This window comes from Akebia trifoliata, chromosome 1 (genome assembly GCF_017979445.1).
Source record: "Akebia trifoliata isolate Shusen 1 chromosome 1, ASM1797944v1, whole genome shotgun sequence".
Taxonomy (NCBI): domain Eukaryota; kingdom Viridiplantae; phylum Streptophyta; class Magnoliopsida; order Ranunculales; family Lardizabalaceae; genus Akebia; species Akebia trifoliata.
The window spans coordinates 25,365,369-25,393,167 of NC_141375.1; the positions used below are offsets into that span (position 1 = coordinate 25,365,369).

Here is a 27,799-nt window from a genome sequence, read left to right on the forward strand (position 1 = left end):
TTTTTCACTTTAATAAAAATATTTTAATTCCAAAAAAGGGTACTTTACCGCTTTCGAAATTAAAATGCATAGTGTACTATTTTCAGAATTTTTCAATTTTTGTGCACATTTTTGGGAATTTTCCCTTTTGATATTTCAAGCTAAGGTGATGGGATGGATCACCTTCAAACTTTGCAAGGTTGGTCCATCATGGATCAAGGAATCATTAAAAACTGGCCCCGCCCAAATGGACATGGTTTGAGCAGTGAAATTTGGCCCATTTAGATATCAGGCAGGTTTGGGCTAAGCTTGGATATAGATATAGGCATTTTCATTTGGCCCAATCAGATCATTAGATGGGTTTGGGTTTGGATCCGAATTGGGCTAAGATTTTATGTCTTGAGTAGGACCTGACCCGATCCATTGATAACCCTAATCATGATCTAAAATCGAACCAGAATCAGGCAAATCGATCAAAGACCAATTCAAATCAGGGTGGTTTAAGTTGAAGTTGAATACAACATATATAATTGATGAGTTGAACACCGAGTCAAATCCTAGTCAAGCTAGAATTACATGTGCCCCGAATTAGAATCTTCCATAAATAAAGCCTATATTTTAAATCTTCTGGAATCAACTAGACTCGTGTGGATTTTGAGTTGACTCGCCCCTTAACACTATTGGACCAACTTTCCGAGTCAGACCCGATCTGCACCGAGTCCATTCAGAAATTTTTCCGAGTTATGAGGATAATTTGATGCACCCAAGTGAACTAGAAGTCGTCGGGCTCAACTCGAAGAAGAATCCAGAAACTTGGGGCGATAATATACCAAATAATGGGATGAAATTATCTGATTTACCAAGACAGTACACATTTACCGTTTTAAAAATTCAAAAATTTACTACAAATTCGAGTGGCTTTTTATGAGTAGTATATTGCGAGTCTTTATGAACATGTTGACGGGTGGATTCCAAGCACATATAGGTCCTGAAACGGGTCCGATATGGTTCAGATATGAGTATGTCCATATCGGAAATTTTAATTTGGATTCATATCTTGATCCAAATCTGACTCAGATCCTAATAGCTAAAATTATATCCGAACCATTTTACTTTTATCAAATTTATATTCGGATCTGATTTGATCGAATTAATTGATTTGGGTCAGTTGGATCAGATAATGTCAAACCATTTAAGATTATATTAAATAAAATTACTAAAATATAGTCAAATGATAACTTAAACTCAAGACCTCTTTCTTTTATATAGAAGTCTTGACCACTATACCCAATTATTGTTGGTTGATGAAAATAATTTAAAAATTATAAAAATACAACTTACAAAGTAATATATCATTCGAATCTTGATAGATATAGGAATGAATCAACCACGAACAGACCGCATACGTTTTGACATGTCATTTTATCGCGACTCTTAATTTTTATTTCGATTGGTGATTTCAAGAATTTTTTCTATTGTGAGCTTGGAACCCACCCATGGGTAAAGTTTTGAAAACAAGAGATTCTGATTTTACTCACAAACATCGACTAGACAGTCTATTATGCACAATTGGAGCGATGAAGAATGCGTGAAGATATTGAAACGAAGTAGGGAAGCGATTTCCTCAAAAACTAAGGATTGATTGTTTACAATCTACATGAAACAATATACCCAAACAACTTTAAAGCATTTAATTGTTTACAATCTACATGAAACAATATTTGAGATTATAGCCTTTATACATCCAATCCTGTTTGGAATGGCTCGACTCAAATCATATAATTTTACTTGACTCGAATTTGATGGGTGCCGAACCAATTTGAAACAAAATGGCTTAAAAACCATGACTCTAATACTAAAATAGGTAGTCCTCCATTACTGAATTTTTTCTAGTTAGTGGTAAATATATATTTAAAAGGTATTTATTGAGATTATAAGCTGTGACCATAATATCTTTGTTAATTCAAAGGAAGTTTATAATTTAGAAGTTTTTTTTTTTTTCTATTTTTTTGGGAAAGTATTTTCTCCCTTTAATTGCATTACTTAGCTTTTCTTATTCTTCTATTTTCTTGGGGTATCATTAGAGATTCCATTAAAATTTAGGGACAATGAAGGCAACGGCTTGTATTTTGAAAATATGTACCAAAAAATCCCTTAGTAAAAAATACATCTTAAGGATATGCTTTATAATATATTAGTCTAAAAAGGATATCTTGAAATATTCTTTGATTAAAATACCTAAACCATCCATTACAAAAAAGTTGTGAAATAAGAACAAATATTTAAAACAACAATAAGCCCTTTCTATTTAAAAACGGCATTAAACCATTTTATCTTTTAAATTCGTTTTAATTGTAATTTTAAAATTCCAAATTCCCATCTCTTTCTTAAGAACGATCTTAAAATGCACACGATTCATGAGTATATTTTTTTCATTAAATTTTAGTTCAAGTGTGTTCATAACAGTTCTCACTACCTCAATTCATGCCATTTTTTGTCTGTTGTTTTAAGTCCCACATTCATATCTCTCTCTTTATAAGCTCTTGGGCTTCTCTACTCATTGCCAATAGGTTTTGAGTTGGACTCTCAAATTTATCATGGTATCAAAGCGGGTCTTTCTCTCTTCCATATCACCAAATTCATATCTCCACATGCTTTGGCTCAGTCTGACCCACACGTGTGGGGGCATGTTGAGTTTAGCCCCACATCAAACCTCATTGCCTGTCTCTCTCCTTATAAGTTCTTAAGCTTCTCTACTCATTCCCAATTGGTTTTTAGTTGGACCCGCAAATTTATCAGTCTTCCTCTAGCTTGTTTAGTTACTTCAATTTGCACGCCCTTTCTAAGTAGGACTGTTATTGGTCTTCGTTGCACATAACTAAGCCATCTCAATATGGCTTTCCCTTAGTTCATGCAATTTCTATAGGGGCCACTTCTATATTATCACGAACGAACTCTTACACATTTCTAGTTTTATCATTCTTAGTCTTCCCACTCATCTATATATCTCATCTTTGTTGCATGTGTTGCTTCTTGATTGCCCAACATTTAGCTCCATAAAACCTAACTGGTCTTACACTCTTATACTACTTAAAAGTAAATCATCCTTGGACAGGATCTACATATTTCGACAAAATAAAAATTCATTTGTGGGTGTCTGATTTCATTGGTTTAAAGCCATGTAGATTTGTTTTTTTTTTCTAGAATATATAACAACTATATCATTAATATGAATGGTCATATACACCGTGACTTTGATCAATGGATGTGAGACCAACCATTACCTCAAAAAGGCTTAAATTCGTTACTGTTATAGCGTTGAACTCGACAGCCCATGACCAACGTTTATTTTTGCCGCCCCAAAACCCACATTTAAGCCCGACAAAAAATTTCGACAGCCTCGACCCAACAAACCACCGACTTAGACTTTCTTCTCAGTCGTTATAGAGGAAAACCATTCAGACATTTGAGACATTGAAACTCACTTAATATTTCAGAAGAACGGTGAGAAATTTGATCAAACCTTAACGTCTTACATACTTTTCCTCTTGATTTGGTTCGATCAAACCAAAATTCCAGAACACCGAGCGATCGAGAGAATTGAACGATCTCTCACTCTCACTCACATCCCTCAATCTCCCATTTCGGATCCATTGAAAGCATCGAACGAGCTTTTGCCACTTCATCGATGAATTTTTAATCTCTCGGAGCTCAAGTCGAAGAAAAAACTAAAGCTTAAGTCAAAACACTCCAGATCTCATCAGTGCCACCGATCAAAACACTCCAGATCTCATCTGTAAGTCCATATCTCTCAAAAACCCTAAAAATCACTCTAGATCTCTTTGCAATTATTTATTTGGAAAATATTAGAAGAAAATGAGATTAGTTTCTCATCCATTTACCAAATTTTCAATTCAAGATTTCTATTCAATCAAAGCTTAAGCTCTCTGCAACTTAAGATTTTAGTTCAAGGTTTGCTTTCAAATCTTATTTTATGATTTGTTCATTATATGTTCTAGGTTTGTTAAACCCTAATTTTGTCTTTCTTTCTCTGTAGCATTATATGATTCTTGTTTGGATTAATGTTTTATACCTTTTCAGATGTGCTGAAAACAAAACTTGTTTTATTTTTTATTTTTATCCTTTTTATGTGTATTTTGGAATGATTCTTCCCTTCTTTTGTTTTTGGGTTCATTTTGGATTGTTATATGTTATAATGTGATTTTTTGGGCCTTCAATTTTATGATTTTAGATTGAAAAAGAAAAACAGAGAAGAATGTGTTATAAAAAATAATTGATAGTAGAGCTCATCTGAAAGAAGTTAGAGAGAGCTATCTCATTGATTTGTTTTTATAATAATCTAAATCACATGACATGACATGTTATGTTTCTTTCTTAAATATGTTTACTTTAATAACTATTTTATGGGAAAATTCGATGATGAAAACCATCATGTCTTTGTTGATTTGAAATGTATTGCACAAGAGCATAAACACCATTTTAGATATATAAGTGAAGAATGTAGGTGGCGTTCATTATTAGTCATAGAGATTAATTATCTTACAACCTACAATATATAATAAACAATTTATTTTAATGCAAGGAAAGAAAGGAAAAAAAAACCAAAGTTCTATGTTTTTTAAGAAAATCATTTTTTTACCCACTTAATTCAGCATTATTTCAGAATTGCCAAAATAATATTTTAAAATTTTAGACCCCAATTCACAGCTTATTTACCAAGAAATGGAGGACTATAGACGTTACTAGGCCGATGACATCGGATATGCTTGTCTATGGTTCAAATGCTTTCAAAATATATGTGCTTTTCATAACTTAAGTGTTACTTGTTAGTTTGTTCAAATGATTGATCGTTTTTGCTAAGATTCCTATGTTTTAACGGGTTGGGATGTTTGGCCAAATCTGGACCTAAGAGCTTCGTCTAAGGATTTTGAGATTTTAAATTTCATGGATTGATTATTGATTCGGATCATTAAATGGGTTTGGGTTTGGATCGGAATTGGGCTAAGATTTTATGTCTTGAGTAGAACTTGACCCGATCCATTGATAACCCTAATCATGATCTAAAATCGAACCAGAATCAGGCAAATCAATCAAAGACCAATTCAAATCAGGGTGGTTTAAGTTGAATCAGTCACAAATCATCATTTAGTAGCTTATAAATTTGGTAGATAATTCTTTTTTCTATTTCAATGTATCTTATGCGATGTATTATTGATTGTTCACTTGATCTGACATCTTTATTACAGCAAACAGGAAATGATAATAGATAATCCACTTATAATTTTCAAATCTTACTTGGTTCAAGAAATCAATTATATATACATGTTGGATATTATATTCATTTCTTCTGCTAAGATACTAATAATGGCTACAAATATGTCAGGTGGAAACAATGATTCTCGGAGAGGTCCAAGACTTGCCAAAGGGATTGGAGCAGGAAAATAGAATCGTACAAACCATCTTGAGACAGATTTTATTTGCTTTGGATGGACTTCATTCAACGGGGATTGTTCATAGAGACATCAAACCACAAAACATTATTTTCTTCGAAGGTAATGGTAGTACTCATACCATTAGTTGTGAATTCTGCAGATATCTCTCATCCTCAAGTTGAATAATTATTTCCATCTAATTTAATATGTAAATAGGATCTTGTACAAATCAACTTGACGAGTTTTAAAACCATGGTACATATATAGTTGCAGGTTAATAAATGGCTTTGTACATGCAACGGCCTAATTAAGATGGGCAACCATGAAGGTGTGACACTTCACCTGCCTCCAATAAGTTTTCTGTCCACCAAACTCCATTAGAGATATAAATAATTGACATTTTAAAACTTACATTAAAGTTAAGTAAACTAAAATAATTAATGACGTTTATATTGTTATTTGGTATACAAATATATTTCTAAAAAAAATAAAATCAAATAACAGTATTTAGACATGTCATAGTAGCCATTATGTATGATTTTGTGATGATATATAGTATACTTGTAACACAATTAATATCGACGAGTATTAAAGCAAGAGAATTCAATTAATCACTCATTCATTAATGCTAAATTAATGCATGTATTTATTTGGCTCTCCTTGAAAATTTTCTACCTTTTAAAGTCTTATTAATTAACTTGTAATTGAATTTGATAGAGCTGTTTTTTTGTTCTAGGGTCATAGTGCATATATTATAGAAGTTTATCTTTGAACATTATACATATGAGATACGACCCACCCACAGTTGGGTACAAGCTAATTAAGACCAAGCAACCCTCACCTACCTACAACCAGATTGATCATGGTGAACTACTCAGTCTAAGCATGGCCAATTAAGCCAATATTTGATTTTTTGCTTCTTTTTTATTTATTTAATTATTATTATTTTAATGACCAGTAACTCGGTGCTTATGAGTAATGATCTTAGGTCTATGGCATTGTTATCGGCATCAATAATCAGCATCAATTAAAGACGGTCGGTTAACCGTTTTAAACTGTATTAGGAACGGTTATAAACTGTTCCTAATGTACATTTTTTTGTTGTAGTGATCCTTACAAGTTACAATTGTTATTTTAAATGTTTAAGAAAGACTGTGTTTGTATGAGAGGTGATCCCTCCACGTTTTGATGAATATTTGTGATACCCCTATGTTGTAAAATTGATTACATGGCCATTGACCTTAGTCTTTTCTTACATATTGAAGAAGAATGATCTAAATCATAACCAAAAAGTCATTGATTTTTCTTTGCAAAATTATTCATCTTACTCTAAGATGATGATGGTGACGATTGGACTAATTTTTGGTGTGTAGGCAGACCGATGTAAGCTCTAAAATATTTAGAATCCTTCAAATATTTATTGAATTTATTAAAATATATACAAATAATTTAAATATTCGAAACATAGTTTAAAACTTTACTCAAATCTCCATTGAATCGAATCAATCTAAAAACTTGTGTGTCGACTCAAATAAGTCAGATAATATTCTATTAGTTTTATAATATTTTAAATATTTAAAATAAATAAAAGTATATTTCTTGTTCTTTACAAAAATATTGTATATAACCAAATAACATGGTCAAGTTTTTTTAACTAACTCGATGCATTTTCAAGCTGACTCAACCAAGTTGACTCAGAATGTTGGCTTCACCGAGTTTGGAGACGAGTCATTGCAAAATTCACTCGAGTTGATAGCGATGTATAGAACTTGATTGGTCGAGTTGACTCAATTGAATTTCATAGTGACTTGAGTCCAAACTAGGTGGAACCAACTTGTTGAGTAAACTTGAAAATTCATTGAGTAAAAACTTGATCTTAGTAATATATTATTTTGTGACAGCAAAAATATATTTTTATTTATTTTAATTAAATCTAATTTTTTTAAAATTTTAATAAAATTAATATAAATTTATTTAAGTAATTTGGGTCCATTCTCAGGACATTTGATCTTAGTCATATAAATTTTTTCTTTTTTTCCTTTTAATTTTGATCATTTTTCATTAATCTTTAAGAGAAGACCAAGATTAAGGGGTTTTGTAGTCAATTTTAGAAGACATGGGTATCTCAAATATTCACCAAAATGTGAAAGGGCTCAAACACACGGTTTCCAAACTTCTAAACCTGTGAAAGGGTAATTCAGGTATTTTATAAAATAATGTTTTAATTTGGCCTCAAGAGTCCATATTATTTGGGAGAAGACCTTATGGTAGATACTTTCAATAAGTAAGCCTTACCAGTCATTTTCCCTAAAATTTATTTATGATATAATGTCTTACAAAAGCCTATCAAAGTATAACTTATCAATAACATTATTATACATATAAATTTTTTGTGTGTGTTTTTAGGTGCTAAATAATTTGGTGGTTTTTACAAGTGGTTATCCAAATATCCAAATTTTCATTAAATGGACAACATCTGATATTAGAGTCTAGCTATCTCTATAGATTAGTTAGTAGAACACCTCGTTTACATGCACGCCAATGTTTTTTTTTTCTTTTCCTTTCTGGGGTGTCCATCATGCGATCAACATAATTTATCTTACCGAGAAATCGACGTCTCACTCCATGGTTAGTCGTCTAGTTAGCTCTACTTTTAGGTCCGATAAAAATAAAGCTATGGTATAATCGGTGAAACGATGTGAATTCAAATTATGAATCAATTGTGAGTCTTCCCTCCCCAAAAAATTGATCAATCAGAAAATTTCCTTGCCTGAATAGGTACTTAGATTTGACAAATCTTACTGATTAAGACGACTTTGTGATTTAATTATTTACTAGGTAGAAGAAACAAAAATGTGGAGCCATGAGTATTTAAAGAAACACATACAACAAATCGATCAATTATAAAGATTATTATTGTAGTGCCAACTTAAAATATTTAGTTTCTTTATTGGATAATTATGTCTAGTGACTAGTCATGACTATGTCATCCACAATAGAAAATATTGTGGTCTTTGTTATAGAGAAATTGGGAAGTTTTGGGTAGGAATGTGAATGGGTATCCATTTAATCGGAACCATAAGCCTGAATCATAATTGAAAATCCCAATTCTGGATCCCTTTTTATTGGAGTCGATTAGAGTCATCAGGTCTCTTGGAATCGAACTAATTAAGAATCGTTATTATCGATAGGAACCATGAATTAGAACTGTTTAAGGAGAATTTTTATGATGATTCTAGTTCCCCGCATTTCCAATAATTTGACAACCAAAACCGATAAAATTTAAAGATTCTGATTCTGTTCCTTCAGGAATTGAACGAGAACCAACCCATTGACATCTCTATTTTGGACATTTTTTATGTATTTTAAGTCTCTCTCTCCATATGTCTCAAAGGAATGACAAATGATAAGCTGGGGTATGCCTTGGCCATGATCGTATAGGATCAATAGGCAATAATTATGTTTTTGATATAAATATATATTCATATATAAAACATGTGGGCCAAACCAATCTGTAAATAAGCCAGAATACACGTGGGTTGGTTTCGTCTTGGATTATATTTTTGGACACGAGTATGACTTCTTTCAGGCTTGGTCCAAACTTTTCCATTTAGGGCCCTACTTTATGGTAGTGTGTTGTGACACCATGTCCACCAATGTATTTCCATTGTTATGTTTGATTCTTGAATTCCCTTATTGGAAGTAAGTCCATTTTGGAGGAAAAATACTCAATCGACTCCATGAGATGGATAAGTTCGAGAATCGTAGATCTATACGCATTGAGATACACTTTTTATGGAGAACTGAAATTATGTATCCCGAGACATACAGATCTACGGCTCTGAACTTATCCTTGTTCATGGAGTTGATTGAGTATGGCACCTATGACTTTTTCTAATTCATCTCTAAATCATATAATAATGCTGTTCCCAGCCAATTAAAATGGGTCCAATCAAAGCTGTAAGATCTTTCTACTGACACACAAAATTTATTTTGGTTATAGAACTCCAATTTTTGTTATACTACTTCAGTATACGTTATTGTTGGAAGTAAAATCAAGTTTTTAAAAGTAGCGTAGAAACATTTTATAATATTTTGAATTTGAATAAATAATTAAAATGGATATCGACCCATGACCTGCAATAATTTCATGAAAGGGCAAAGTATCATTGATACCTTTAATTTTTTTTTTTATGTCTAACAATAATATATAAAAATTGGCAAGGCTTTATAAAAGAAATATCTTACAAATTTTTAGAGAGCACTACGAATTGTTTAAGACAAATTTTTAGTGAAACATGTAGAACTTAATTATGTGCTAGGCTGAGAGAAACAAATATATCGTGAAACATGTAGAACTTAAAAAATTGCTCAAAATCATAAGTAGCTAGGAGTATTATTGTAGGCCATGTACTCTTAAAATATTTATTTTCTTTGCTGATTCATCAGCAATTTTCACTACTATAAATGCATATGCATCTATACAGGTATGAGTAGTTGAGTTGAAACATTGGGAAGATGGAGATCATTGAGGGAGGAAATGAGTTACTTAAAGCTCAAGCTCACATATGGAATCATGTATTTAACTTTGTAAGTTCCATGTCACTCAAGTGTGCAGTTCAACTTGGCATACCAGACATCATACACAACCATCATCATCCCATCACCCTCGCACAACTCGTAGAATCACTTTCAATCCCTCAATCAAAATCTGCTCATATCTACCGTCTAATGCGCATATTGGTCCACTCTGGCTTCTTTGCACGAAAAAAACTCGACGATGATCAACAAGAAGAAGGCTATGTGCTCACACCTTCATCTAAGCTCCTTGTAAAGAACCACACCGCGAGTTTGTCACCATTCTTGCTAATGATGCTTGATCCTGTCTTAATAACACCTTGGCATTTCTTGAGTGCATGGTTCCAAGGGAGTGAGATTACGGCCTTTGAAGTAGCACATGGAAAGGGCCTTTGGGAGTATGGGGCGGAACACCTTGAAATTAGTAACTTTCTTAATGAGGCCATGGCTTGTGACGCTCGATTGGTGATGCCTATGATCATTAATGAATGTAAGCCGATGTTCAGTGGGTTGAAGTCATTGGTTGACGTAGGGGGTGGCACCGGAACTGTGGCCCAGGCCATTGCTGAGGCCTTTCCACACTTGAAATGCACTGTGTTTGACCTTCCCCATGTAGCTGGTACCATGAAAGGGAGCAAAAACTTGGACTTTGTTGGAGGGAATATGTTTGAGTCTATCCCTCCAGCAGATGCGGTTTTATTCAAGGTTTGGGTACCTCCTTTTCTTTTAATGTCTTTGCTTTTGGAATTATTTTTTTTTTTGTCTATGGGTGGATTCCAACTTCCAACCATATGTGCTGATAAGGCACACCCATATCAGCACACAGGTCTAACATACAGAATAAATGGGCCTTTAATTTGTGCCCCATGACATTGCGAAGAGTTAATTTGGTCACTTGGCATACTCTTCTAGGTCTATTGATTTATGAATTTTTATCCTGATTGGTGATATCGAGCATTTTTTCATCATGAGCATGGAACCCACCCATGGGTACAGTTTTCAAAATAATGGGTTTTGTTAGTATTCACAAACATAGATTGCATATGCAGTGGATTTTGCATGATTGGACCGATGAAGAATGTGTGGAGATACTGAAGAGAAGCAGGGAGGCGATAATTTCCTCCAAAGATGAGGGAGGAAAGGTGATAATAATAGAAATGATAGTGGATGACACCAAAGGAAAATATGAGTCAATTGAAACACAGCTCTATTTTGATATGTTGATGATGGCTTTGGTGACTGGAAGAGAGAGAACCGAGAAAGAATGGGAGAAGCTCTTCTTAGAGTCGGGTTTCACTCACTATAAAATAACTCCTATTCTTGGTTTAAGGTCCCTCATTGAGGTTTTCCCTTAATGTGGCCGATTACCATACTATATGTGTGTGTTTCTATGTTGGTTCTTGTATGCTGGTGTGATTCTATTTGATGTATTCCTGTTGGTTTGCTTTAATAAATTCTTCTTCCACCATTTTTTATTTTTATTTTAAATTTTTTTATAACTATGTTATATAACAAAATAAGATTTATTTCAAATAACAAGGTGATGAAATGAGTTTGATAATAAATGATTGAAATTGCTTCTTCAATTCAAAAATGGAGGGATGTCTGAGATCAGGGGCGGAGCTAGTAAGGAGCTGGTGGGGCAATTGCCCCCACAGAACTTTGAGACACCCTTATATTTTCAACTAATTACATGCCCCATTTGTCCCCACTCCCTCACTTCTCTCCTCATTTGCCCGCACACCCTCACCTCACTTATATCGAGGATCTTTTTGTCTTTTGTGACAGTCTTTGCCTTATCAATCTTGAGAATCTTGATAGGAGGCTTCATCAAAGCATGGTATTCCCCATGGGTTGTGAGCACTGATTCAAAGAACTTTTGAATCACCTCCGGATTTCCCGATCGATGCCTTCGAGTTGGGGGTGGTGAGGTTTCCACTTCTATGGTATTTACCGCTGCCTCTTTTGACGTCGATGCGTGATTTTGAAGGGGGGATTTTTTGATAATTCCCATGTTTGCGTTGATTCCTTGATAAGTCTGCAGATTCTCAATGCCTGGAAAACGAATATCGTTTGAGTTGATAAGTCGTTGTCCCCACAGAACTTTGAAACACTCCTATATTTTCAATTAATTACATGTCCCATTTGTCCCCATGCCCTCACCTCTCTCCCCATTTGCCCCCATAGAACTTTGAAACACCCCTATATTTTCAACTACTTACATGCCCCATTTGTCCCCACTCACTCCCTCTTCAATTTTTTGTCAATGACATTGCCTCTTGACTAGGACTTTTCAAATATTAATTGGAAATGACCTGAATGTCATTTTCTTCAACTTCTAACTAAAAATCACTTAAATGAAAATCACGACTCATTCGTAAATGAAATATAAAAATTCAAAGAAAATTATTTCGATGCTTCTGATTTTCATTTTTTGTACTTCATTATAAGAAATTTAGTCCTACATTGATTAAAGAAAGAATAGTAAAATAGGTTATAAGTATTTTTGGCTAGCTTATGATAAAAGTTAAGTAGAATAACGACTATGTAGACCATGAATTCTTACACCCATTTCTCATTCTACCTTGTTATTGGGAATTTCTTCTCAATTTAGAATAATTCACTTTTGCTAATTTTAATTTTAGTTTCTTCACAAAAACCCCAAACCCTGAAACAGTGAAAGAATCTTATCCTCTTAAGAGCATATATACAGAAACCTTAGTTTGGATAATTTATTATAATCATATGCATATGGTTATTCAAGGGATCCTGGCCCTATATAAAATCTTATGTTCATTATTTATTTATTTATTAAATAAAATATGTTGCTTCGAAGCAAGTTTGTAGAATATTGGCAATTCATTGAATCGAATTTAACCAAACCGAACCGATCTTAATTCGATTTGATTTTGTTGATGACATTTGTCCCCACTCCCTCACCTCTTCAATTTTTTGTTGATGACATTGCCTCTTGACCGGGACTTCTCATATATTAATTGAAAATGTCCTAAATATAATTTTCTTCAACTTCTAATTAAAAATCTCTTAATTTCTCCTTAAAACCATTCATTTTCACTATACAACTAACCATAGTTTGCCCCCATTATAGGAAAATCCTGGCTCCGCCTCTATCTGAGATATGATGCAAAATGGATCTTATTCTATCATTGACCGCTCAACGACACGTGAATTTTAACCCAACCCTTGTTATCAATAATTAACCTAATTGGTGATACATATATGGATATTTTGATTAACCAATAAAATTTTATGATTAGATACTGGCAATCATTTCTCATCACCAAGTTCAAAAAATCCACATTTTCAATCAACGGAAGATATAGATTTAGATAATATTAAATGAAAGAAAAAGAGTAGTTGAACCAACTTTAAATATTTTGACTAAAACTTTAATAATAACCTATACATTGACTATTCACAATGTACTCGACTTAAATGTAAATGGCAATCACTTCTCATCACCAAGTTCAAAAAATCCACATTTTCAATCGACGGAAGATATAGATTTAGATAATATTATATGAAAGAAAAAGAGTAGTTGAACCAACTCTAAATATTTTGACTAAGACTTTAATAATAACCTATACATTGGCTTATTCACAATGTACTCGACTTAAATGTAAAAAAAAAAGGGTGTATTAAAAAAATGACCATACACCCAAATCTATCTACAATAACTAAACAAGGCCAAATAAAAAAATGGGTTGAGATCCATGGCTTCATGAAGAATGACTCATGAGAAAACACATGATCCTAATTGGTTAGATATAATATCCAATAGTTGAGATTTATGTTTATCTTGATAACACGTATATCAGAGATGCTTATCCAGAGGATAAATCTCAATCATTAGATTTATTCCAAAATCCATTATCTTCAAGTTCAACCCTATTTATGTTCTTGAGATTTGAAAGTTGGCCAAGAGGTTGATAAGTTTAAAAAAAAATGTTACCCCATTCAAAGATTAATCGATAAATCATCAATTAATTTATTGATTTGCCCATTTTAGTGACTGCTCTCTTATTTGAGGAATTCTCCTTATTTTTTTAAAATAAATTGGAGAATTTTGTGAGGTTGGGAGAGAGAACACCTTCCAACTGTTTGATAAAATGCTTCAATGTGTAACCGTGATCGTAATCCCCGTTTTGTTCGCTACGTCATAATCCCAAATTTGCGGAAAAAACGACGGATTTAAGCCGTCATTTTAAGCAAAACAGTTGCCATAAAAACTACACGGATTTCACTCGGGTTTGTGTAATTTTGCATTCGACACCCGCGATCTCGTTTTTGCGCCCGCACATACAATCACGAATTACCTTCTCTCTGACTCAACATTGTAGGGTTTTACTTCATTTCACCTTCTCTCTCACTTCCATATCTCTCTGACGCAATCGCAATCGGATTTGGAGTCTCTAGGGTTTCGATTTTTCTCACGCAATCGGATTGAACTCTCTAAGGTTTCGATCTTTGTCGATCTCTTTCAGATTTTCTCTCAGACGCAACAGGATTTCAGTTCTCAACGGTTTCGATCTCTCTCAGATTCTCTCTCAGGAGAAATTGGATTTCAACTCTTTGGGTTTCGATCTCTCTTAGATTGGAAGCTGAGTTTCTGCTAAGGTGTTCTCACTCTTCAAGGTATGATCGACTGTAAATATTGATTTGAAGAGAATTGATTGTAAATTCGATGATAATTTGTTGGTTTACTAGTGCCTCTTACGATTAAATCCATCTTCGATTATTTCAGTGATTCATTTTGTATTATTTTGATGTTTTAATGGTGGATTCTACGAGGATTATGAGGGTTTGGATCAGAAATTGTGAGATTATTTTGTTTTGTTGAGGTTTTGAAGGTATATGAGGTGGAAAGTTGGGTTTTTGGTTAATTTTTGTCGTACAATGAACATCTTTTAGTGTTTTCAGGTGTTTGTTGATCTTCTTAAGCAATCGGTTTGATTCTGTGAAATTGGTTTCCAAATGTTAGGTTAGATAGTCAGATTCTTGAGAAATCATAGCCCTGTAGATTGTAGATTGGACTTTTGTTATAGGTTTCTTCAAAGTGTATAATCTTCTCGGTTTCATGGATAAAAAAGAATAAAAAGAGCTGTTGGGGATAAAAATATATAATTTTTTCTTCCCTTGTTAGTCTTCTTTAATGGACACACGTGCACACACACATTGATTTTATAATTGAAGGTATGGATTAAATGAAATCATTTTTAAAATAAGAATGTAATTATCCTTGTTAATTGTTATTGTAAGTTTGGTTATTCTGAGTGAAAGCTCTTGGTTTGTTAGGAGATTAATATCTGATCCTCTTGACCGGGGAAAAAAAAAATCCAATTGATCACTTTTTGTTTCTTGAATTTTTTTTTTTTTCTTTTTCCCTATTTGAGTTTAGGAGACTTGTGGTCCTTCATTGCAGTGCAAACTTGAATTGCTTTGTATTTTGACTTAACACACAAAGCAAGCAAATGGGTGGTGGTTGATATGAGATTGATTCCCAAATAAGCAAATGCCATTGTTCACCTAATATTTGTATAGAGTATAGATGATGTTGATGCAATTTTCAAAATTCAATTCACTATGTTTTCTGTATGTAAGAACTATATACATTTTGCCTGGAACTAAGGTAACTTTCCTCTCTCTCTCTCTCTCTTGTCCTTTTTTGTCTCTCATTTGATACAAGTTGTCCCAATGGACTTTGTGATGTGGGATTCGGCAGTTCCTGATCTCTTATATATTTCCTTTTACAAGTGGATTAGTAATAGGAAGCCGGCATTTGTTCTTGAAAAAAATCCAATTTAGTCATACAGGTAGTTCAGTTATTATGGTTAAGCTTCACTTTAAATCTTTCACATTTTTTTCAACTGATAGTTATGTTGATTTGAGCCAAACATAGAAGGTCATGGTTTCTTTTTGTCCATCTTTTGATGATTTTAACACCATGTCTTCTGTTCATTTCCAAAATGCCACATTAGACAAAAGTCAGAAGAATATACACGTGACTCTATTTTTATTAGATGTACAAGTATTTTTTATATTCCTAAAATCTATATTTATTTCTTATATTGTGCAAGTTCTGAAAAAGCTCTAGGTACTTATTTGAACCTAGGCATTGAATGAAGAAAAACGTGACATGGAAATACTTTTTAAACTTGGCATCAACATCCGATTTCATCAATGATAGATTCTGAGATTGGCCAAGTGAATTGTATCTCAGCTGTGAACATTTGTTAGGCCAACTATATCCTTGACTTTGTGCAAATGAGTAGGATGCCTTTTAGTTGAAAATTCCAGATGCCTCCTTTGCAAATGAGGCACAATTGTTGATTGACAATTAATCATCTTATAAGTAACCATAGTTTCTAAGTATTATTAGTCATTTTTTTGCAAGGGAATCGGTTCCATATCTGGTTTCTATAAACACCTCGTAGGAGTTTGTTGACCTTATGATCTATCACCCCACAATCACCATTCAAACTCATTACTATGATATGTAAATACTTGAGATTTTTTTTTATTTTATTTTAAACATGGCTTGCTTCTAGAATGATCTATATCTATAAAGATGGGGAGATTGAATACAATCCATTCCATATAATTTTGGATGATGACGGGGAGGTGTATTTTTGGTTTGCTATGTGATTTACCCAGCCTAATTCAAGAGTAAAATGAAAATTCTATAAGACTAGGAAGACCGATTATGTTTTATGGAGCTGAATGTTGAGAATCAAGAAACAAAATGTGCATAAATTGAGCGTGTAGCAAAAATGGGGATACACTTAGATAGATGTGGGGACAAGCTAGGAAAGACAATTAGAAATAAACTTTCAACATCCTTTTCTTTTGATGTATCTAATATTTGTATTACAGATACGTTTATAGGTGTTGGGAACTTTATTCTATATTGATGTTTTTGTTCTATTCTCTTGTACTGCAGTTGGCAATGACTGTTTCCCGTTTTTGTGCAAGCAATTCTGAAGTGTTTCCTGGATGGGATACACTCTTGAAAGTTGGGTAAGCCATGCAATTTTATTTTGTTCTTTTTATGTAAGTTGGATTTTTCCCAGGATTGTGGTTTTCCATATTTAGTATTAATAGTATTAGTTGACTATAGTTAAGTTCAAATTGATGTGGGTAGTAATATGAAGTGAAGCAAACTGATTGGTGGATTTTATATTTTTCTTTTGTTTTGGGGTCTGGTGAACTATGGGTTCTCTGTTTAATGTCACTAACGTGGTGGATGATTCTTATCTAGTTCAATCTTTATTGTTATAGTGTCCCTCTTTTGCTTCTGAGGGCATTTTAATTTTATTGCCACATACTTGTGAAAGATCTAGTACAATTCAAACATTGGAATTTCCTTCATTCTCTTGTCACTAAGAAAACTTGGTCTTAATGAGTTCTAATGTGTTATGAAGTGGTTTTTTATTGATATAAGGAGTGCTTTCCCATCGTTCTTCAGTATAGAAGAATATGGGCTTGGGCATTGAAGAATTTTATGGCCTCATTGCTCTTGGTATTGGGAGCTATGATTTTTCGTTCCACTGCACTTATAGCTTTTGCTGAAATATAATTTTCTTCCAAGTAGTTTGGTAAATTTAAATTATTTTTTCCCTGCAGCAGTCAATGGTTGTTTATAATGAGCACCTCGTGTTATTGCACGTCCAATATCATGATGATTCATGTGCTTTGTATATGTGGAATTTTGTGTCCAAATTTTGTATCATGATTACTAATGGTCATGTTCGCTGGATTCATCTCATGTATTCATATGCTTGATCTGGCGTGCTTATGAATCATGGACTGTTGGCAATTATATCCTCTCTTAGAATCATGTTTCTGTGAATATTGAGTTTTAAAAAGTTAATAAAGTTGTTGCATATGTATATGGTTCAGCTAATTTTTTTCACGCTTGGTATCATGGTATGTAGCTACAATTTCATTATATGTGGATCCTCAAAGAATTCTCTAGAATAGGGACTCGACCCTTGTTAAGTGGGGTGGTGTGTAGGCAGGCCAATGTGGGCAAGGAACTCTATGAATTCTTTGGCCTTTACTTCTCTTCCCTTCTCCAGAAAAGTCTCTGACAATTTTCTCTCTGTCACCGCCTTCTAGACCTCGATGGTGAGTTTACGAATTGGCAGAGTTTTGTAATTTATTTAATTACATGGACCCATATTTAATTAATGCTTGTATAAAAAATGTCAATACCATTGAATTGGAATTGCACCGTCTCATCATACATAACATGTGATCTAATTATCCCATCTATTTAATAAATCTTCTTCGTTTCTGTACTTTTAATTGTATTTTTTCCTATCAAAGATAGTGTTTAAGTACCTAAACCAATATGCCAAAAGGCCTAGACATGTTGGAATGATGTAAAATGTTAGCTCTTAATGGACATTCGCATATCATACAAGGAGTTCCCTCTGTAATTTGTGGTTGGTTTGTGTCAGGTTGGTGGGAGCGGTTACAAGAGAGGAGTAGTGGAAGCAAAGCTGAAAGTGGCAACGGGTTTGGGAGGAATTTCTTGAGCATGCCAAGCAAAATGCTCTCTCATTCCAATAGGTGCATGCATACAAATAAAGATATGTTAGTAGAGTCAAGCTAACAACAACATTCAAATTTCACTAGAATTGACTAGTATTTGGTCTTTTCTTCCTCTATAAGCATCCTCTTTATGATTGGCATGATTAATCCAGAATCTTACTACTCGATGAATGACATGCAGGTGAAAATCTCTGATGGATTTATTGGTGGTGGTGGTGTATTTGATGACGATGTTGGAAATGAGGTAATAGCCAATTCCATGATTCCAGAGGGAGATTTCATAGAGTTGGACGATTTGGTCTGCCCTTTTGTAGGCATTGATTCTTTAGGATAACGAAGAAAATAAAGGGACCATTTCAAGTGGTACATTGAAATCACATCTTGACGCTTTGATTAAATTATTGCTCTACCAGTTTTGTAGTGGACATGTCAACATGTCCAGGTAATTTCTCGATATTTATTTCGTGTTTTCAATGCTCTCTTCACTACGTGAAAGTACCCAAAAATTCGACGGCCCAAAACCGTTGAATTATGTAAAGATTCGTCAGCCTCGACCATCGAATTGGGCCTTGTCGAAAAAAAATTCGATGGTTAAAAACCATAGAATTTCATTAATTTGACGGCCTAAAACCGTCGAATCTGAGATTTTTAACACAATTTCGATGGCCTACACTATATTTGTACCATATTTTCGACCGTTTGAGACCATCGAATTATTTTAAAGCCCCAATCAACACACTTTTTTACGTGCCCAAATGCTTTTGTCTTCAACCTATACCTGCGAAAAAAATCACATTCATATCAATATCCCATCCACTTACATCCACATCCACCCTCCCATCCCATCCACATCCACATCTACCATCCCATCCCATCCACTTACATCCACATTCACATTCACATCCCATCCATTCTCATCCCCATCCATTCACATCCCATCCACACCAATTAACATTCAATTCATAGTATCAAAGAATAATAAGATTTTAAAAAAATGATTTAACATGTTACAAACAAAAATTACTTTTCTAAATAATATGTGAAAATGTGTCATAGAAATACACATTTTACTCACCATAATAAACCCACTCCATTTTTATTCTCAAATGAATCCTACATTACATAAAACAAGTATTTTATTTAATCTGACTAATGGCTCACAACCTGAACTAGCCAGGAAACCTCATCTATGAATAAAGGAAACATAGATGTTTGTCAGGATTTAACCATAGAACACACAAACTTCTATATAAATAAAAACATGAAGATTGAAATTACAAGCTATGTTTGAAAATAGGAGTTATCTTCACCTGATCACATGTGCACAGATGTGAACCAAAGCTATGCATGCAGCTCACCTGGTGGGTTTGTAATTCTTTCTAGTTAGCATGAGAAAGATGACTAGTGAAGTAGCTTGTGAGATATTGGTCGTGCATCAAAATAAAAGAATATAGAGAACCTTCACAAGATCCAATAGCCAAGTGTAATCTAATAACGAAGTGTGGTGCTGTCATGGAACATCATTCATGTATTATTTACGTTTAATTTGATTTTTTATTTAGAGCTTGAGATAGTCGCACACAGCAATCTCCTCTTGCAGGGGAATGCCACGTGTCTCTTTTAGCATCTCATTCAGAAGTAAGCATACATGGATCAAGATTATTACCCGATTATTTGTGGTATCCCTCATTAAAGAGGGTTGTCACCTTAGCGAATCCAGATTAGGATCCGACACAGCACCCATTTAATGCCTCAGAACACTAAGTAATTTGACTCCAAGGTGAATAGACTTATTGGCCCAAAATTTCAGTACTCATTGCCACAAATTTCTGGCTTTCCAAGGTGATCGATCGTTGAACGTTGGTCCTTGATCATCAGTACTTGACACAGTCATGTACAAAAACAGTGATTAATCAACAATGATTGACAATCTCAGGTAAAAGATACGACTCAATCAAATATGATCGGGTGGTAGGAGTCTAGACAACTTCTACCGCGGTACAACAATCTGCCATGCATATGGTCAAAGAGGCGCCTTAGTGCAAATTTTGGAACCCCACACAAAGCCTCTAGTAACACTTTTACAACAGGGAAAAAAGGCACCTTAGTGGAAGTTTTGGAACAGCAAAAATCATGTAGCCTTGAGAAAAGGCTTGAGAAGTTTGAAAGATGCAATTCAATAGAGTAGATTGAAAATAAACCACTCATCCCCCAAGCCCAAACTCTCTTACCCGCTAAAAAAGAGGAAATATTTGCATCATTAAGCAAGCAATAAGGATAGATAGTGTCCAACACCTAATCATTGAGTTCCCTTACCAACCCAAATTCTAAGAGATCCCCTCACCTCCGCCATCCAAATGTTCAAAAGAGAAACTGGATTAAAGTTCATTCACTCTCAAAACCAGAACAAAGTAGGGGAAATCCTGGTTTCACCTGACCATCATCAAGAATTATAAAGAGATCTTTACCAGGCTACGCCCTCCTGCATAATGACTTCCTAATCCCCCCAACATGAACTTGGCCAAAACCCTACTCAACACTTACAAAAAGGATGTCAAAATATCAAATTTGCTCCAACTAGTACCTTTCTCAAACAACATACCTACTAAATATTTTTGACCATGCACGATGAAACTCAAGGGGGAAAAGCCAATGGATCCACTAATCACAAGGAAACTAAGATGCACAATATATTCATGAATATCACAGCCAACATGTTTCAATTCTCGATCATGGAAACTAAAATTATAAATAATATATCACGAAATTAAACTAGAATTTCATTTTTGTAAGCAGTCCAACGTGTGTTGGTTTAAAAATTAGAAGAAGTTAAGGTCCAAATTCATTATAAAAAAAAAAAACATTAAAACACAATAAAAGGTTGAGGCAGAATTTAGATCATTAAAGTTCAATTTAGCATTTTACAAATAAAACAAATGAATAGCATGAGTAAGAGGGTTTTAAGTCCATTATAAGGCTCTTGTCAAACATCAACAGAGGAACAAACAACCTACACAGTTTAATTAATTAGCCAACCAAGCTTAACTTATATTAGGAATCCCAACACCACTACTTATAATTAATTTGAAAATGGCAATAACACAAGCAATACATAGAGATCTATAGTGGTTTTTTATGGTTTTTGAGAGAGAGACTTACATATAAGATTTGGAGTGGTTTGATCGGTGGCATTGATAAGTGAACTTCAGTTCTTTGGTTTTCAACTTGAGCTCTGAGAGATTAAAAATCTATTGACGAAGTGAGTTATCAATCCGAAATGGGAGATTGAGGGACGTGAGTGAGATTGAGAGATCGTTCGATGTTGAAATGGGAGATTGAGAGATCGTCCCGAGTGTCTGGTTTGATCGAATCGAATCAAGAGGGATTTTTGAGTTGCCGATTGAAATGGAAGAAATTCCTTCGAACTCAAAAATCGGTAAAGATGGCTGAAAAGGAAAGTCGGTAAAGATGGAAGAACCTTTGCTCTGAGATCTACAACTTGGATTTGCTGGTTTCGTTTTCGCTGATGGCTGAGAATGAAAATCGGTAAAGAAGGTCTAAGGTTTTTTTTTTTTTTTTTTTAAATAAATAAATTTCGATGGTTCGTTGGGCTTGGGCTGTCAAATTTTTTTATTAGGCTTATTGGGCTGGCAAAAATAAGCGTGAGACTTGGGCCGTCGACTTTAATACTGCAATAGTTACGAATTGTAGCTTTTTTGAGGTAGTGCTTTGCTCTATTGAAGAAAATCCTTCAATGGTTCTTGATTTCTATTAGTTTATTTGTCTTTGTGCATGTGGGTGCATTTTTTTTTTAATAGATACGATAAAGAAAAGAAACAGAACAAAGGGGAAGGTCGAGATGGCCCTCCTAAAAAGCAAACAAAAAATAAAACAACAACAACAATCACTAAGGCAAAGCAATGCTACAAATGACATCCCAACTTCTTAGGAAATTCAATTACTAATGCTCTTCTGATTGTTGTATTTTAATTGTAGTAATATGTTGTGCATAATATTTGAGTGATGGATTTTAATTAGTATCTTTTGCATGGTTTTATACAGGGCTATCAGACATATAAGCAGGGAGACACATGTCTTGAGTTTTTGTGGAACATAAATCAACATATCCCAAAGAAATGAGTTGAGGTTAATGGCAGGGACAACCTGTTGGCGATGATTAGTTTCTACTTCACATTGTTAAGAACAACCTTCTGAAACCAATTGTTGAGGTTTTTGTTGCTAATGGCAATCATTACAACCTGTTGAACTCTGCAGTCCTAGAACTTTTTTGAGTATATGCGGAAGGTACCCATCTCTCTTACACCTATCTTTTCCTGCATTAAGAGTACAACTGGATGTTGAACTGATGTTTAATTGTTTTGTACAGGAAACTCTTAGTACTTTAATTACATATTTAATTGATTCTTTCTGGAAACAATTAGCTGAATTTGAGTGCCTATCGATTATCCATGCACTAAAAGTTAAATATGAGCAGGTCTCTCTCTCTCTCTCACACACACACACACACACACACACAGGAGGGGCATAAAAAGGAGACAATATCAAGCTATTGACAAGAGAACTCCAAGAAGAGGCACACTTGTTAGGCTTGGGACATGTGAAGAACTTGTTCTTCCTGCCCATGTTATAGGACCCCCACCTATGATATCTCCTCAGTGGCTGAGCCAAATAATCAAACTGAGAAGATGATCTTGACTTTCCTTTATACAGACATTTCTCCTGGACCCTGGGAGGTTCTAGCTATATCTTGTTACAATCCAAAGGAAAAGAGAGATTGTTAGAACGAGCCATCTGGATCTATCTTTTGACCCAAAATATTTAGGTGGGAATCATCTAATTGTGTTTCCCAAGCGCTTGCATTGTTTGTGTCACATGGCCTCCCATCCAGACACTACTATTTTTCATCGAATATCTTAGAAATTCAGTATACATAACTATGAAAGGCCTACAATAGCTAATGAACAATCCTCACACTCTTACTACTTTTTAGTGGATGCCAGACGAGGAATTTGCAGCCCAACCTTTTGTACATAAAGATGGACTCTTAAAGTACATGACTGACGTTGGGTAAACAAAGATCGACTAGGGGTGTGCCGGATTTTCACCAGTGCTAACAACATCAGCTTTTTCTAATTGTCAAAGGTACATGTACCTGAACCGCCATGATCTGAACTAGTTTCTACCAAGTTCTGGTAATCGGAGCCTATGAAAAAAAAAAATAGTTTATTGGGTGATGTTAGATGCCAATATAACAGTTTGGTTCTCTTTATTGTTAGCATATTGTTTAATAGAGAGGGATTTGAGGGAGAGTTGTAGTCTTAGGAAATTTTTTTTTTTAAATTTATAAATTCAGAAAAATAATTTTTATATATTATAAATCCAGAAAAACGACTGTCCAAAACTGTCATTTTTTCGGACAGTCCAGTACTATCGTGTTTTTTTTTTTCTGACGGTTGAAAACCTTCTTTTTTTGCCGTCTTTTATTAGTAGTTGCAATTTAAACGCAATTCCTTTTAAAACGACTGTCTTGTTTATTGCGCATTATGACGTAGTGTTAGTCTTCCCACTCATCTATATATCTCATCATTGTTGCATGTGTTGTCTCTTAATTGCCCAACATTTAGGTCCATAAAATCTAACTGCTCTTATACTACTTAAAAGTAAATCATCCTTAGACATGATCCACGTATTTCGAAGAAATTAAAATGCATTTGTGGGTGTCTGATTTCATTGGTTTAAAGCCACGTAGATTTTGGTTTTTCTAGAATATATAACAACTATATCACTAATATGAATGGTCATTAAACACACCGTGACTTTGATCGGTGGATGTGAAACCAACCAACTGTTTATTTATCTAAATTCCAGTAATTTCTGGTTATAGCAATGTATTTCAACATGTGAATTTCAAATCTTAGTGGTAATCATATTTCTCCATACCTAACTATATCTCCAACCACAATTTATATAGTCAATAATTTGCAGAAGTAGGAAATGCAATCAAACCCACTAAGGGTTAGCTGAGATAGCAAGATTGACTGGGTTTACTCTCCACCTAGGCCTTAAGGGGGTCTAAAGGTGTCAATGGATAGTCAAAAATTTGAAACCGATTTGAATTCAAATTCGAAAACTCGGATATTATTTAAAAATTTCGAATATTTACATCTTGAATCCGATAATATTCTATCTGAAATAACATATGTCTGAAATAACATATATATAGGGTCCTGTTCGGCACCCAACCATTTACCCAACAATTTGCCCAACATATTTTGTCCTACATGGGTTAGAAGTTTTGGAATAGACTGATTTTTGGTGAAGATGATCTTTATGGTGAGGAGATCATCCGCACCAAAAATCAGCCCATTCCAAGACTTCTAACTCATGTAGGACAAAACATGTCGGGCAAATTGTTGGGTAAATGGTTGGGTGCCGAACATTTCCCATATATATATATATAGTGTCCCATTCGGCACCCAATCATTTACCCAACAATTTTCCCAACATGTTTTGTCCTACATGGGTTAGAAGTTTTGGAATAAGCTGATTTTTGGTGAAGATAATCTCTATAGTGAGGAGATCATCCTCACTAAAAATCAGCCCATTCCAAAACTTCTAACCCATGTAGGACAAAACATGTTGGGCAAATGGTTGGGTGCTGAACATTTCCCATATATATATATATATATTGAACGCAAGGTTTTATTTATTTATTAATTTTGATTTTGATACAAATGAAGATGAGGGTTTTTTTTTTAAATTTTGATTATGAAAAATTAGTCGGATTAAAAAAAAATTGAGATTTTTATTTTTTTCTCAACAGGTTATTCGAATTCAAATCGGATATTTTTGGATATTCGATAAGAAAATCAGGTTCAAATTTGAATAGTGTATTAGGGATATCTGTCGGATTCAAATTTCATATAAACTTTTCAGATTGAAGACAACTCTAAAGGGGTCCATCTCTTAGGTCTTCCCTAACACTTTTAACAATCTTGCTTAGGAATACACGTAAATTACACACAAATGTGATAAAGTTGTTATCATGGTGTTTGATAAATTGCATCCACTAGATCTAATCTTTTGAAAAAGAATTTAAATCGATCTATTAGAAATCATTCTCTAGGACAATTCTATAATATGGATGAACATCACAAATCAAACTGATCTTTTTTTGGTAGATTGACCAAAGGATGGACCACATATGCATGTGGTCAGTCAGTCATATGAAATGGCATGCAGCATAAAATGGGGTGCCACCTGACCTTGGCTAGGAACGGGACACGTAATTGGATCCCTACTCTAATTATATAATTGTTTAAAATAATTGTCCAAGTCAAAAAGTAGCGTAGATCCCTTTTGGCTAAACAATATGGAGACGCATATCATGGAATTGAGATTTGTTGTTTTGAAAGTAATGTGCTTAGCTGATGAACTAATGTCATGATACTAATGTCATAAAATGGGGTGCCATGAGAGAAAATTTGGGGGCAGCTTAAGTGGTTTATCTGTAGTAACTTTTCAGTACACATGGTATTGTGCCATTAGTTCATCAGTTTAGCGTATAACATTCAAAATCGCAAATCTTTGTTCCATTTCATGCATTATATATATACATATATAACAAACTTAGAGTGATTTTTAGCTTACAATGGTCAAACTCTCTAGCCTATGCCACATCAAGCCTAATGAGGGTAATTTTGTAAATTGGGGATGTCATTTAATACACATCAACACATGTGATTGGTGGATCCCCAATGCCGTGAGTAATTTTTATTTATTTTAAATTAATTATATAATAAAGTATTTTATTTATTTATGGGTAAGTTAGACTTGAACCCTCGACATCAAACTTGCTTTTCAAAATATCAAATCAACTAAACTATAGGTCTAAAAGTCCATATGATAAAAGAATCTTGGGATCACACCAAATTTATATAGGAGTGGAAAAAGTCCATATTATAAGCTGGACTTGAACCCATGACGAAGATCAATTAAACTATGGGTCTAAAAGTCCATATGATAAAAGAATCTTGGGATCACACCAAATTTATACTGGAGTGGAAAAAATCCATATGATAAGCTGGACTTGAACCCACGACGAAAATCAACTAAATTATGGGTCTAAAAGTCCATATGATAAAAGAATCTTGGGATCGCACCAAATTTATACGAGAGTGGAAAAAGTCCATATGGGTAAGCTGGACTTGAACCCACGACATCAAACTCGCTTTCCAAAATGCCAAATCAACTGAACTATGGTTATAAAGTCCATATGATAAAAGAATCTTGGGATCACACCAAATTTGTACTCTTACAAGAGTGGAAAAAGTCCATATGGGTAAGCTGGACTTGAACCACGACATCAAACTTGCTTTCCAAAATGCCAAAATCAACTGAACTATGGGTCTAAATTTATGGTCTAAATTAAATTGATAAGGTAGAGATTGTGACCTTTTGACTAAATAATGGAGATGCAAGAGTTGCTTCAAATAATTTGGGACCACACCAAATTCAAACCTAATCACAATTTCTCACCACGTTAAAATGCACCGCATTCTAGGGCCAAAAGAAAATTATATTGACACACCAAAATTTTCTTATGATACTCCCATTTTCTTGCTATCCCACCAAAGGATAAAGCCACCTGTTATATTTCTGTAATCTTTTTTTAGAATTTCAAGGGCATTTAATTTACCTTCTTTACATAGTGTTTAAAAGAGTTGTGTCGGATTTACCCCTATTTCACGCTGCTATAAAAAGATTTAGAGTTAAGGACAACGGAAGTGGTCGCGCGACTCTCAGTTGCTCTCTCACTCTCCCTCTATTTCTCTCCTTGGCGGATCAGGCCACGAGTAGTGGCAATTGGTCATGCATTATGTGAAAATTGGAAAATTAGATAGGCCAAGGCCACATATTTTAGAAATCGAATTTCAATGGTTCAGAGTTGTCTTAAAATTCTTGATGTTCTCCAAGTTAGATAGTTTAGAGCAATTGAATTTCTCCCATTCTTAATTAATTTGACGATTTCGACCTGTTGTAAAAATAAATTTGATAATGAAAAATTCGACCCTTTGATCCGTCAAATTTTATGAAATTCGAAAATCTTGTAATTTAATTTTATAATGGTCTGATACAAGAAAAGGTTGGTGTGGCAAAAGATTTCTTAAATTTTACTCTTTTGGTAAATG

General features: G+C 34.0%; 1 protein-coding gene and 1 long non-coding RNA gene across 9 annotated transcripts; one reads left to right on the plus strand and one right to left on the minus strand.

Annotated features, from left to right (window-relative positions):
- The first annotated feature begins 9,786 nt into the window (after positions 1–9,786).
- LOC147411210 (trans-resveratrol di-O-methyltransferase-like) lies at positions 9,787–18,985 on the plus strand. Of its 7 annotated transcripts, none has more exons than XM_086446104.1 (6): positions 9,787–10,715; positions 11,060–14,666; positions 16,972–17,048; positions 17,966–18,158; positions 18,494–18,629; positions 18,769–18,985. In XM_086446104.1, the coding sequence occupies exons 1-2, from the start codon at positions 9,951–9,953 to the stop codon at positions 11,363–11,365; spliced, it is 1,071 nt and encodes a 356-aa protein (XP_086302230.1). In that variant the 5' UTR covers positions 9,787–9,950; the 3' UTR covers positions 11,366–14,666; positions 16,972–17,048; positions 17,966–18,158; positions 18,494–18,629; positions 18,769–18,985. The 7 variants fall into 7 exon arrangements, with proteins under 7 accessions (XP_086302230.1, XP_086302223.1, XP_086302215.1 ...); XM_086446097.1 differs by having other exon boundaries at positions 18,494–18,605; XM_086446089.1 differs by having other exon boundaries at positions 18,494–18,985.
- Positions 18,986–19,637: 652 nt separating this feature from the next.
- LOC147411211 (uncharacterized) lies at positions 19,638–22,587 on the minus strand. Of its 2 annotated transcripts, none has more exons than XR_015179349.1 (2): positions 21,747–22,587; positions 19,638–19,945 (listed from the first exon to the last, which is right to left on the minus strand). It is a non-coding gene; the product is annotated as an uncharacterized LOC147411211 (long non-coding RNA). The 2 variants fall into 2 exon arrangements; XR_015179350.1 differs by having other exon boundaries at positions 19,638–20,467.
- Between the last annotated feature and the right edge of the window lie 5,212 nt (positions 22,588–27,799).